This window comes from Canis lupus, chromosome 37 (genome assembly GCF_011100685.1).
Source record: "Canis lupus familiaris isolate Mischka breed German Shepherd chromosome 37, alternate assembly UU_Cfam_GSD_1.0, whole genome shotgun sequence".
Lineage (NCBI taxonomy): Eukaryota > Metazoa > Chordata > Mammalia > Carnivora > Canidae > Canis > Canis lupus.
The window spans coordinates 21,191,417-21,206,788 of NC_049258.1; the positions used below are offsets into that span (position 1 = coordinate 21,191,417).

General features: G+C 35.3%; 1 protein-coding gene across 6 annotated transcripts in view; it reads left to right on the plus strand.

The window, feature by feature from the left end:
- SPAG16 (sperm associated antigen 16) overlaps positions 1–15,372 on the plus strand; it is a 907,696-nt gene that overhangs the window by 543,112 nt on the left and 349,212 nt on the right. For all 6 annotated transcript variants that reach the window (XM_038585670.1, XM_038585671.1, XM_038585672.1 and 3 more), the window contains exon 13: positions 12,871–12,997. In XM_038585670.1, coding sequence (XP_038441598.1) covers positions 12,871–12,997 — 127 coding nt within the window. The remainder of the gene's footprint in view (positions 1–12,870; positions 12,998–15,372) is intronic.

The window sequence follows — 15,372 nt, forward strand, 5'->3', positions numbered from 1 at the left end:
TAAATATTCCATAATTCCATTAACATTCTGTTGATCTGTAAATTCATATAAGCTTGAAGTTTTAAAGGTGCAATTTCATACCCAATATTAATAGTGTTAAAACAAACACAACAAAGGAAATAAAACCCCCAATATTTAATGTCTCCCAAAGGGAAACTGTGTTAAAATGTTGTCTTCTTAAGAGTTAGCATATGTATGGGAAATACGTTTTAAATGAAAATGTATAGGCTCTAAAAGAGTAGATAACTTTGTTTTACAATGAGCTGAAAGTTCAGAGAAATATCCATCATTCAGTTACCAGAATAATAAATCAAATCAAGGGGGCAAGGAAAGAGAAAAAAGGAAATAAAGGAAAACCAGGGGGTGAGTTAATAAAGAGCTATTGCTTGTGAACTAACTTCTTCCTGCAAAAATGATGGGAAAACAAGCAGACAGGCCAACAGAGAGAAAATTGCATCAGGCTTCAGTGTTTATGTTTTTGATGGAATTGTACAAATCATTTCCATCCCTTGTGGTGCTGTCATGCTCCATCACTTTAGTCCATTTTCACCTTGCAAAGAAATTCTGAATGGGGCTCCCTGCTCTGGCAGCTAATTAATCTCTCACAAGCCTGCTCTTGCAGCCTGTCTGCCTGCAATGCCCCATACCTTAAACCAGTGGCTCGTGAGCAGATTTCTTTCCCCTTTGAGCAGTTCTTTCTTCCTTTAAGCTATGTGAAGACCCAGCTTTTTCTTTTCATTTGAGAAACTATGTGAGCTATATCATGAAGAATTCCTCCCTCTATCCCACTACCATAAATGAGTATATTCTCAAACAACTGAATTGGGTTTTAGTGAACAACACCTGAATATACATTGTTAATGTGCATGGTATTTTACCAATAATGGGAAATGCATGGACACACATTACTAGAACAATACATTTTCTATGTATGTGTATTTATTAGATCTTCATTATGAGGGAACACATATAATAATATTTGTAACTGTTGCATTTGCTTTTAAAAAAAACTAACAAACTTTGCAATAGGAGACTTTTAGTTTAATGACAGATATCTGTTAAAAAAAAACTTTTAAGTTAAAAGCATAATCCTTTATAAATTGAAATGTAAACTTGAATTAAAAATAATAAATATCATATTCAGATGTTTTCTATTTAATAAATACAGTCTTTTAAAAAGTTACCACTAATAAACTACTTACAAAAAGTAATGCTTCATTTTGTCACAGGTAAGATTCTATTTCAGTAACAGTTCATAGGTTAGAATATTAGTCATATTTTTATTTCTTGTTCATGCTGTTTCCAAATCATCTTACTTTTCTTTTAAGATTTTATTTATTTATTCATTAGAGACACAGAGACACATGCAGAGGGAGAAACAGGCTCCCTGCAGGGAACCTGATATGGGACTCTATCCAAGGACCCCTGGATCAGCACACCTTGAGCTGAAAGCAGACGCTCAACCACTGAGCTATTCAGGTGTCCCTCATCTTTCTTTCTATGCAATCATCTGTATTGGTTTTATTTCCTCTTACTTTTTTTTTAAATTAAATCTTTTGTGGATTTTTATTTATTTTTTTGTTTTCTTTCCTTTTTATTCCCTTTTAATTAAATATAAAAGACTGATCAGTAGCTATGTAAAATACATGCCTTTAGAAATGAGAAGATGTAGGGCACCTGAGTGGCTCAGGGGTTGAGTATCTGCCTTTGGTTCAGGTTGTGATCATGGGGTCCTGGGATCAAGTCTCACATCAGGCTCCCGACAGGGAGCCTGCTTCTCCCTCTGCTATGTCTCTGCCTCTCTCTATGTCTCTCGTGAATAAATAAGCACAATCTAAAATTTAAAAAAAAGAGAGAGAGAATATGTACATATTAATAGACATATTTTAAATATTAAAGATTTTCTGTCCATCTATGAAGATGCATGTACTCTATTTATGCATTTATGGGACATATACTTGATGAGATAATAGAATCCTATAAATATTCATAATATTCATATATTTACAATGCCCTAAATATTAGGAAAGTGAAGATATAAAGAAAAAGTATTCTGGTGAGTTGTATTAGTTTTTAATTGTTCAGTTGAGGCAAAATATCCACCCAGTATTCAATTAAATGAGTTTTGACAAATGTATATACCTTTGAAACTAATGAAGTTATAAACCATTTCTGTGACCACAGAAATTTTCCCTGTGTCTTCTTTTAATGAAAGCCTACTCCCTATAGCAAACACTGTTCTGGTTTTTATGACTATACATTATCTGTTCCTGAACTTCATATGAATGGAATTGTATAATACGTAAACTTATTTGTCTGTATTCTTTCATTCAATCTAGAAATTTAAAGTATATTGTCTCAATAATCAATAGCTTATTTTTCATCATAACGTAATAAGTTAATACTGTACTGCTTCATCTAAAAGGTAAAAATCTTAAAACAATGTGATTCTGTGTTTATCCTTATTCTTGTGATACTGCTATAATGTATTTTATATCTACATACTTAATACACGCTCCAATACAATGTTGCTGTCTTTAATCAGTTGTCTTTAAAAAAAATTAGGGAAAAAAGGGTGTTCTATATTTACCCACATATTTATCACTTAAAATGATTTCATTCCTTTCTATATACAGATGTTTCCATCAGGTATGATTTCCATTCAGTCTGAATAACTTCTTTTCAGCATTTCTTGTAGGAAAGATTTGCTTGTGTTGAATTTTCTTGGCTTTCATTTATCTAAAAATTTATTTTATCCTCATTATGGGAGGTATTTTTAAGTAATTATTGAACTTTCAGTGCTTAAACATATTTTATCATATTCTGTCTCTATTTTTCTGTTGAGAAGTAAGTTTCTATGTGTACCATTGTTTCCTGTGTTATGTTTCTTTTATCCGCAGCCACTTAAAGATTTTTTTTTTTATATTTTGCTAGCAGTTGGACTATGATATGCTTAGGTATATTGTGTCTGTTGTTAATCATGCTTGGAATTTACTGAGCTTCTTGGATCTGTATATTGGTATTTTTCACCAAATTGGGGTATGTCGAAACCATTCTTCTCTTCAAAAATGTGATATCCCTCTTCTCTCTCTCCTTCTCTCCAGCATCTGGTACCCATTGTTCATACTTTAGACCATGTGATATTTCCTTACTGATGACTGATCTATGATTTAGGTTCTTTAAATATTTTTCTCTGTCCTTCTAATTAGATAATTTCTTTTGATCTGTATTCTGGCCCACCAATTTTTTTTTTCTGCAATATCTAATCTGCTATTTTGCTCACTCAATAATTTCTTATTTCACATATTATACTTACTAGTTCATCTATGTGCTTCTTTTTATACTTTACATTTATCTTCTGAGATTCTTTACTTGTACACCCATTATAACTATGTTTTTTTATTCTTCAATATATTCATAATAGATTGTTGAAATCTTTGTCTTCTACTATCAACATTTGATTCATCTTAGAATCTGTTTCTATGACTGAGACTTTATTTTGATTATAGGTCACAGCTAATACCTCTTCACAAATAGTAATTTTAAAAAATTATATGCTGGTTGCTGTTATTGGCAAATTATAGGGAGTCTATTATATTAGGTGGTCATTCTATAAAAGGTAGTGAGTTCTATCTTAGTGATTAGTTTAATTATTAGCAGATTATTTTTGCCCTTTCTGTCTTGATTTTATCCTTTAGCAAGACAAGTTTTCTTTGGTTTTGAATTTAGTTCATGAAGATAACCTTTGCTTTTTTGCTTTTATTGTGGTGTCTTTCTGGAGTCCCACCTGAAAATGTGAAGTGCCCAGTGAGTTCTCTTCACTTTGGTTGGAATTTAAATACAGTGTCTTCCAGCAGTACTTGCTTTCTGGTATCATTGTTTGGCTTTCATCCACAGAGCAGGAAATCTATGCTAAGCCTATGGATTCTTACTATATAGAATTGCCATGTATACCTTGACTAATAATTTCTAGTAAATCCCCATAAAATCTACTGCCATTCTAATGAGTTCCCTTTTTTTCAGGTACCCTACACTCCTAACAATACAATTTTATTGTTAGATAAAGGGATTACCATAGATGAGGCAAACTAAGGGGGGATAAGGAGGCAGAAACCTTTAGAGTTAATATAGAGCCTGTGACTCAAGGGGTTTTGCAACAAGGTATATCTATACTTTAAACCACAAAAGTAAAGGAGAGATGAACTTCCAGGATGGAGCCAGTTACACACTTGGTGATGTCTTTGTGGAACACCACAAATCTGATTAGAAATTAGAGATAAGTCCAGTTTCATTCCTTATGCCATTTATATTTAGCAAGTAGCTATCACATTCAAATATAGGTCATAATAAAAAGAGACCAACCCTAAACTTATGAAGGATTGCAAAAATGGAAGAATAAATTAAATAAACTAAATTCTACTAAGGAACAGTACATAAGGTATTGCCTAAGCAAAGTTATCAATAATTCATAGACAATACTCTTGAACACTGGTAAGATGGTGGAAGAGTAGGAGTCCTCAACTCATCTAGTCCACAAACTTACCTAGATAACTTTCAAAACACCCTGAACAGCTACGAATTCGACCTAAGATGTAAAGAGAGAACAGATGGAATGCTATAGAGAGAAAAGTTTCCTCTTCTAACAAGGGTGTATTCTACTTAAGTCGTGGTTGATATTTTTGACTCAGTTCACTCATACAGCCACTCTGCACTGGTTAAAATGACTAGAAGGAAGAATTCACCACAAAAAGAAAGAACCAGAAGCAATACTCTCTGCAGCAGAGTTACAAAATATGGATTCAAATACGATGTCAGAAATTCAATTCAGAAGTACAATGATAAAGTTACTGATGGCTCTGGAAAAAAGTGTAAAGGACTCTAGAGACATCATTACTGCAGAATTGAGATTTAATCAGGCCAAAATTAATAATAGTTTAACTGAGATCTGATCCTGCTAAGGTTAATGAGGTGGAAGAGAGAGTGAGTGACATAGAAGACAAGCTGATGCAAAGGAAGGAAGCTGAGGAAAAACAAAACAAAACAAAACAGAAAAAACAATTAAGAACCCACCAGGAAAGGCTTAGGGAAATAAATGGCAGCTTGAGAAGGAAGAATATACTTCTCCCTGGGATTCCAGAAGAGACCGAGAGAGAGAGAGAGAGATGACCACAAAGTATATTTGAACAAATCACAGCTGAGAACCTCCCTAATCTGGTGAAGGAAATAGGCAATCAGATCCAATAGATAGAGAGGATCCCACCAAAATCAATGAAAATGATTCAACATCTCAACATTTAATGGTGAAACTTGCAAATTTCAAAGATAAAGAGAAAATTCTTAAAGCATCTTGAGACAAGAGATCCCTAACTAATATGGGGAGAAATATCAGATTAACAGCAGACCTCTCCACAGAGACCTGCAGGTCAGAAAGGGCTGGCAGGATATATTCAGGGTCCTAAATGAGAAGAACATGCAGCCAGGAATACTTTATCCAGCAAGGATCTCTTTCGGAATAGAAGGAGAAATAAAGAGCTTCCAGGATAGACAGAAACTGAAAGAATATGTGATGACCAAACCAGCTCTGCAAGAAATATTAAGGGGACCCTGTAAAAGAAAGGGAGCCCAAAGAAACAATCCACAAAAACAGGGAGTGTATAGGTAATACGATGACACTAAATTCATATCTTTCAATAGTTACTCTGAACATGAATGGTCTAAATGATCCCATCAAAAGATGCAGGGTATCAGACTGGATAAAAAAGCAAGACCCACCTGTATGCTGTCTATAAGAGACTCATTTTAGACCTAAGGACACCTCCAGCCTGAAAATGAAGGGGTAGAGAACCACTTACCATTCAAATGGTCCTCAAAAGAAAGCTGGGGTAGCAATCTTCATACGAGGTAAATTAGAGTTTATACCAGAGACTGTAATAAGAGATGAAGAGGGACACTATATCATACTTAAAGGGTCAATCCAACAAGAGGACCTAACAATCATGAATATTTATGCCCCTAATGTGGGAGCTGCCAAGTGTATCAATCAGTTAATAACCAAGGTAAAGAGATACTTATATAATAATACACTAATAGTGGGTGACTTCAACACGGCACTCTCAGCAAATGACAGATTTTCTCAGCAGAACATCACCAGATAAACAAGGGCTTTGAATGATACACTGAACCAAATAGATTTCACAGATATCTACAGAACATTCCATCCTAATGCAACTGAATATATATTCTTCTCAAGTGCAAATGGAACTTTCTCCAGAATAGACCACATACACAAATCACAATCAGGGTCACAAATCAGATCTAAACTGATACCAAAAGATTGGGATTGCCCCTGAATATTTTCAGACCATAATGCTTTGAAACTAGAACTCAATCACAAGAAGAAATTTGGAAGAAACTTCAACACATGGAGGTTAAAGAGCATCCTACTAAAAGATGAATGGGTCAACCAGAAAATTAGAGAAGAACTAAAAAGATTCATGGAAACTAATGAAAATGAAAATAAACTGTTCAAAATCTTTGGGATATAAGAAAAGTGGTCCTAACAGGGAAATACATCCCAATACAAGCCTCCCTCAAAACTCAAACAAGCTAACCTTGCACCTAAAGGAACTGGAGAAAGAACATCAAATAAAGTCTAAGCCAAGCAGAAGAGAGATAATAAAGATTAGGGCAGAACTCAATGAAATTAATACCCGAAGAACTGTAGAACAGATCAAAATCAGGAGCTGGTTCTTTGAAAGAATTAGTAAGATAGATAAACTCCTAGCCAGCCTTATTAAAAAGAAAAAAGACTCAAATTAATAAAATCATGAAAAGAAGAGAAAGGAACACAGACAATACCAAAGAAATACTAACGATTTTTAAAACATTATGAGCAACTATATGCCAACAAATTAGGCAATCTAGAAGAAATGGATGCATTTCTAGAAACTCACAAATTACCAAAACTGAAACAGGAAGAAATAGAAAACCTGAACAGGCCAATAACCAGCGAGGAAACTGAAGCAGGCATCAAAAACCTCCCAAGACACTAAAGTCCAGGGCCAGATGGCTTCCCAGGGGAATTCTACCAAACGTTTAAAGAAGAAGTAATACTTATTCTACTAAAGCTGTTCTGAAGGATAGAAAGGGAGAGAATACTTCCAAATTTGTTTTATGAGGTGAGCATTACCTTGATTCCAAAACCAGACAAAGACACCACCAAAAAGAACTATAGGCCAATATCTCTGATGAATATGGATGCAAAAATTCTCAACAAGATACTAGCCAATAGGATCCAAGAATACATTAAGAAGATTATTCACCATGACCAAGTGGGATATTTCCCCAGGAGCAAGGGTGGTTCAACACTTGTAAAGCAATAAAAAAGAGAAAAAACAAGAACCATATGATCCTCTCAACAGATGCATAGAAAGCACTTGACAAAATACAGCATCCATTTCTGATTAAAACTCTTCAAAGTGTAGGGATAGAGGGAACATTCCTCAATATTGTAAGAGCTATTCATGAAAAGCCCACAGCAAATATCATTCTCAATGGGCAAAAACTAAGGGCCTTTCCCCTAAGATCAGGAACATGACAGGGATATCCACTCTCACCACTGCTATCCAACATAGTACTAGAAGTCCTAGCCTCAGCAGTCAGACAACAAAATGAAATAAAAGGCATTCAAATTGGCAAAGAAGAAGTCAAATTCTCCCTCTTTGCCAATGACATGATACTGTACATAGAAAACCAAAAAAAAAAAAAAAAAAAAAAAAAAAACCGCCACCCCAAGATTGCTAGAACTCATACAGCAATTTAGCAGTGTGGCAGGATACGAAATCAATGCACAGAAATCAGTGGCATTTCTATACACTAACAATGAGACTGAAGAAAGAGAAATTAAGGAATCAATCCCATTTACAATTGTACCCAAAAGCATAAGATACCTAGGAATAAACCTAACCAGAGAGGTAGAGGGTCTGTCCTCTAAAAACTACAGAACACTTTTGAAAGAAATTGAGGAAGACATAAAGAGATGGGAAAACATTCCATGATCGTGGATTGGAAGAATAACTATTATGAAAATGTCAATGCTACCCAGGGCAATTTACACGTTCAGTGCCATACCTATCGAAATACTATGGATTTTCTTTACAGAGTTGGAACAAATCATCTTAAGATTTGTATGGAATCAGATAAGACCCCGAATAGCCAGAGGAATATTGAAAAAGAAGACCAATGCCCAGGGCATCACAATGCCGGATTTCAAGCTGTATTCCAAAGCAGTCATCAAGACAGTATGGTAACAGCACAAAAACAGACACATAGGGATCCCTGGGTGGCGCAGTGGTTTGGCGCCTGCCTTTGGCCCAGGGCGCGATCTTGGAGACCCGGGATCGAATCCCACGTCAGGCTCCCGGTGCATGGAGCCTGCTTCTCCCTCTGCCTGTGTCTCTGCCTCTCTCTCTCTCTGTGTGACTATCATAAATAAATAAAAATTAAAAAAAAAAAAAACAACAACAGACACATAGATCAATGGAACAGAATAGAGAACCCAGAAATGGGCACTTAACTCTATGGTCAACTAACATTTGACAAAGCAGGAAGGAATATCCACTGGAAAAAGGACAGTCTCTTCAATAAATTGTCCTGGGAAAATTGGACAGCCACATGCAGAAAAATGAAACTGGACCAATCTCTTACACCATACACAAAGATAAACTCAAAATAGTTGAAAGATATAAATATTAGACCAGAATCCATCAAAATCCTAGAGGAGAACACAGGCAACACCCTTTTTGAACTTGGCCACAGTAACTTCTTGCAAGACACACTCTGAAAGCAAGGGAAACAAAAGCAAAAATGAACTATTGAAACTTAAGATAAAAACCTTCTGCACAGCAAAAGAAACAGTCAATAAAACTAAAAGACAACCTACAGAATGGGAGAAGATATTTGCAAATGACATATCAGATAAAGGGCTAGCATCCAAGATCTATAAAGAACTTATCAAACTCAACACCCAAGAAACAAAAAATCCAATCATGAAATGGGCAAAAGACATGAACAGACATTTCTTCAAAGAAGACATACGCATGGCCTGACAAGCACATGAGAAAATGCTCCGCATCACTTGCCATCAGGGAAATCAAATCAAAACCACAATGAGATAGCACCTCACACCAGTGAGAATGGTGAAAATTAACAGGACAGGAAACAGCAAATGTTGGAGAGGATGCAGAGGAAGGGGAACCCTCTTGCACTGTTGGTGGGAATGTGAACTGGTGCAGCCACTATGGAAAACAGTGTGGAGTTTCCTCAAGAAGTTAAAAATAGAGTTACCCTACAACCCAGCAGTTGCACTACTGGTATTTACCCCAAAGATACTGATGTAGTGAAATGCTGGGACACCTTCACCCCAATGTTCACAGCAGCAATGTCAACAATAGCCAAACTGTGGAAGGAGCCTCAGTGTCCTTGGATAGATGAATGGATAAAGAAGATGTGATATATGTATACAATGGAATATTCCTCAGCCATCAGAAGAGATGAATACCCACCAATGCTTTGATGTGGATGGAACTGGAGGGTATTATCCTAAGTGAAATAAGTCAATTGGAAAAGGACAATCATCATAGATTTTAAATCATATGTGGAATATAAGAAATAATGAAAGGGATTATAAGGGAAAGGAGGGGGACTGAGTGGGAAAAATTAGAGAAGGAAACAAACCGAGAGAGACTCCTAACTCTAGGAAACAAAGGGTGGCAGAAGGGGAGGTCGGTGAGGAGGGTGGGATAACTGGATGTTAGGCACTGAGAAGGGCATTTGATGGGATGAGCACTGGGTGTTATACGTTGGCAAACTGAATTTAAATTTAAAAATGTAAAAAAAAATCATAAACAGTACTTTATATTTTCAAAAATTACAGAAGTGCTATTTTAAAATGTATTTTCTATAATAAAACATCAAAAGTGCTAAAGCATTCCATTATGATTTTATAAGACAGTACATACATATGAAAAGTAGACTAAGAAATATTAGGAAGTAAATGAAGTAGAAAACATATATAAAAGCTTTTGATACTTCACACACACCCAAATAAAAATAAACACAATTGAGACTTATAAAGAACAGCTGTGCAATGAAAAAAATAAAGATATAAGTATCATAGTAAAAATGTTAAATGTATAGGCAGAAAGAGACAAAATAAAAATAAAACATTGTTGGTGTTTCTAAAGAAGAAAAAAGTGGAATAAATGGAAGAGAAAAAACTAAAGATACAGTGAAAGCAAATCATTCATAGTTGGGCAGAGATGGGAAGAGAGATTAGGTTGTCCTCAGACTTTGCCCATGGTACAAAGAGTGGAATATTTCTTTACAAAAATTTGAGAACTGATGGTGTCAGGTATTATAGCCAGTCAAAATTCCTCTTGAAGTACCGAATGATCAAGAAAATGTAAAAAGTATGGGTGCAGAGGATTAATTTAAATATATATTAAATAAAAACTGGGAGGACAGGATGGGGGCACTAAATAACTATGAGATTTGTGATGATTGACCAAATACGTGTTATGATTTTTGATGTTGTAATATTAACAATATGATTTCAAGGTTTTGGGAGGTTGGTAAAAGAAAAGTGGGAGGAATTATACATTTGTTCATTTCCTTTTTAAATTGTACTTTTCTATAAGTGAAAAAAATAAAAATTTTAATATTTTTGTCTTAATGTTAGGATGTCTTTTAGAGAATGATATCTTGTAATAAATATTTACTTGATGGAGCAATGCCTTTAATTCTGCTTATTTTGTTTTATGATTAAATTCTATATTACTGTTATTTCACTATTTTTTTTTTGAGTGAGAGAAAGAATATGAATGCAAGTAGAGGGAGTAGCAAAGAGAGAATCTTAAACAGGCATCATGCTCAGTGTGGAGCCCAACACAGTGTGACCCCAAGATCATGACCTGCTCCAACATCAAGAGTCGCATGCTTAACTGACTGAGCCACCCAGATGCTCCAATAATTTACCACCTTAATAAAATAAATTCATACTTCTTATTTTTTGTAAAGCTCTGTCTCTCCTTAGAGCTATGGAGAACAATTACTGTTCTGGAACAATTACTCTAAGAGTTAAAGATGATTATTTCAACAACGTGGGCTTTGGAGTATAAACCTTTAAAAAATGTTTTGTACTTATATTTTGGAAATCATTAGAAAATAGCAGATAAATTTTCTACAAAAACAATAATTCCTTAAAAATAAAAAAGTAATTTATTCTGTATGTTTTAGCACTAATCTCAAAAAAAAACTATAATAAGTAAAATCCAAGCATATTTATTAATATCCAAATATATTTTTTTAAAGCACCAGGTATTAAATATTTTAAGCTTGTGAACCACGTGGTCTCTCTTAAAACTATGCAACTCTGCTATTGTAGTGGGAAAGCAGCAATAGGTATGTGTAAACAAATTGGCATATTCTAATTAAACAGTATTTGCAAAAATAGGACCATGGACCATGGTTTGTTGACCTCTGATATATATTGACACATATCATCAACTTTAATAATCAAACTACTATCAAGATCTCTCAGAAATATTGAGATAAAGACACAATTACAAAGTGGCCCTATTAATGAATTTATTAATTTTATTTCCTTGTTCCTGATATTAATATAATATTTAATCTTTATATAGAAAGTTTCAATCAAAGAGAGTGTCACTGAGTAACCCACATACATATTAACATACACATCAATCTTAGTATCTCTTCATTTTTTAAAAAATGCCAAAAATCAAGTAAGGAGGAACAAACTTTGCTCCAAACAGTTCTTAGATGCTGTACTGTTTGACTTCTTCCTTTCCCCTTTATATTTACAGACTTCAGCAATGAATCTTAGAATGTTGGAGCTGGATTGGCACTCTGTGTACATCAAATTAAGTAATCTCATTCTCATAGGAAAGATTGCTGTCACTGATTGAGAAACTTGACCATGGTCACTCTGCTAGTTCTTGTCAAAATTAGGATTGGAACTCAGTCTCCTAGCTCCCATTGCAGAGGTTTTCCCACTACACGATACTAACCGAATATGACATGGCTTAAGCCAGAGAGGAGCCAGTTGATCAGACCTTAACTAATTGGTTATCATATTGGAAATGTGCTTATATTACTCCTGGTTCTCATCATTATTAATTATCCTGCTTCTACTCTTTTCTATTTTAAAATAGGGTTGGAAAGTTCATTAAAAGCAATTAAGCATTACAAACAAGGAATAGTACTGCTCTGTATATATCCTGTTCATTAAAAAAAAAAAAAATCCTTCGATAAATTGGCAAAAGGCAAAACTAGAGTTTTCTTTCCTTCTCAGTTATTTCTAATAGTTTAGATCAGTGGTTCTCAAACTTTACCATGCATCCAAAATACCTGGAAAACTTTTAAAATACAGATTATTAAGCCCCAACCTCAGAGTTTCTGATTCAGCGGGTTTAGGATGAAGCCTAAACACTTCTATTTCATTATTTTCTTTTCTTAGTATATCCCTTTATTAGATGGGGACAATTATTATGTAGTCATTTCATGAGACAGAGTAAATGAACAGTATAAAGATGGCTTTACCAAGTGACTTTATAAATTGAAGTTAACTTAAATTTAGTCAGTTTTATGCTGCTAATTCTATACAGTGCTTAGGATAGAAGATGACTATAGAATTTCCCTATAAAATGTGGTTCATGTACATTTTTGCCATTTATAAAACTACTTCATGCCTCAAGTACTTAAATTATCTTCATTAGCATTGTGTAAAGTTAGAAGAAACATTTAGGTGCTAACTCCTAAAACATGAACTCTTCATTTCTCTCTATACAGTGAAAGATGCAGATGCACTTTGTACGGACATACAGATTCTGTGAACAGCATTGAGTTTTTTCCTTGCTCCAACACTCTTCTCACAGGTTCTGCAGATAAGTCCCTGTCTATATGGGATGCAAGAACAGTAAGCAAATTATCAACCTTTTTCTAGGTTTTAAGTCTAATGTTTCTTGGTCATTCTTTAGATACTGGATACAACTTATAAAATAATTGTGCAAGGGCATGGAGGGTAAAAGAATGGTGGTAAGTTTCTATTTACAAGATCTTGCTTATACACTTTTATCCACCCTGCCTCCTAAATTTAAGAGTTATAAAAATAATGCAATTACTTCATAAGGCATTAATTCAGCAATTACTTATTGACGTAGAAACTCTGCTGGTATAGGGAATATGAAAGGGGAACACGGGGATCCCTGGGTGGCGCAGCGGTTTAGCGCCTGCCTTTGGTCCAGGGCGCGATCCTGGAGACCCAGGATCGAATCCCACGTCGGGCTCCCGGTGCATGGAGCCTGCTTCTCCCTCTGCCTGTGTCTCTGCCTCTCTCTCTCTCTCTCTCTGTGTGACTATCATAAATAAATAAAAAAGGGGAACACATAGCACTTCTCCTTAAGGGTCTTGTAGCAAAGAGAAACAGACTATCTTAATGCAGTGAGGTATTTTTTTAAATGGAAAGAATATATAAGGTACAGGAGGAAAGCAAGAACTATTATCTGCCTGAAAGACCATGGATGGATTCCAAGAGGAGTCTGTGCTTGAGCTTAGAAGTGGAGGAAAAATAGGATATATCAGGTAGTCTTGAGAAGGGTGGATTCTGGGAACAGGTAGTGCATGTACAAAGCAGTAGGAATGTGAGACTGCAATAGCATATTGCAGGAATAATGAAATATATGAATAGAGCTTATGGAGGAAAAAAGATATGGCAGGCAAGAGTATACAAATAGGCAAGGACAAGATTGTAAAGTATCCGATTCAGGTTTTATAGTGTTTCAGAGGGAATCTATTAGAATGTGAAGGAATCAGGGTAACATAATAAAATTTGCCTTTTATAAAGACTAATATAATATGGTAGTTGAGTAAGGGAGTCAGTTTTATTGAGGAAGCTGGTACAATAGGCTATGAGTGGATGGGAATTTGAACTGGGAGATTGTAAAAAAAAAAATAGAGGAGAATATATTAAATACAGGAGTTTTAACTCTCAGACTGTTCTTTTTAAAAGTATTTTATTTATTTGAGAGAGAAAGAGAGAGAGAACACAAGCTGGGAGGAAAGGCAGAGGGAGAAGGAAAAGCAGACTCCTCACTGAGCAGGGAGCCTGACCACTGTGTGTGTGTGTGTGTGTGTGTGTGTGTGTGTGTGTGTGTGTGTTGGGGGGGGGCACAGAGCTTAATCCTAGCACCCCGAGATCATGACCTGAGCTGAAGTCAGACACTTAACCAAGTGAACCACCCAGGCTCCCCAACTCTCAGAATTTGAAGAGTGACTGGAGGTAGAGATTATGGGTTATTGTATATAAGGTGACTAGCTGTGTCAGTTTGTCCAAGACTGAGGAATCTCCTGGGTTATGGGATTTTCAGTGTTGAAACTAGATAGTCCTAGGTCACTGTTGCTTTAACAGAAAAATAGATGTAAAGAAATGGAGACAGAAGATAGCAACTGCATTTTTTAAACACTTTGGATGTGAAGATGAAAAGGAGAAAAGACTGTAGCTCTGGAATCAAAAACAAAGGATCCTCCTTTGTTCAGACAGCAAACAACATGCTTATTTGTGTAAAGAAGGAGCAAGGGGAGAGAAAGGGATTGAAGATGGAGGAAAGAGAGAAGAGAGCACAGAGGTTTATCGAGCACAGCTTTTAGTAATTTGAGAAATGCCAAGATATGCAAAACAGAATCTCCATATCCTTTCTTAGCAACATTTAACGAGGATAACAAAGAAAACAAGGACTCCAGGAGACTATACAAAAAAGAAGAAATATCCATAGTTTCTGATTCCTGGGTCACTGAAGAAATACAACTTAAAACTTCTCCCATTTATCTTCCCATATAAGACACATGACTAACATCAATAAAGGAATATGATGCTGAACATACAGATGGTGGGAATAGCAATCCGATTCAATTTGGTAGGCCCTATTTAGTCCTCTGAGACAAATCAATTTGGGATGAAATAGAGAACAAGAAGTCCTCAGGTTCACACATTACAGGAAAAAAAAAAAAAGCTAAAAATGCCTTAGCCATCAACTTCACATGTTGCAAAAATTTAGACTTCTGCTGAAGCAGAAGTCAAAAGGCACTGAAGAAAAAGAGTGTCAGACATGACTTAAGAATAAAATCAGAATGATTTGTTGTTGAGTACATAGGTCCTGCAACCTCCTCTTTGCTTTAGAATAGCTTAGACTCTGATGCAGCAGAGTTCACTCCTGCTAATGGAGCATCAATGGAAAAGCAAGATTTTCAAATGCATTTAGCCTAAATACTTAGATGGGAAGTGCATATAAAAGC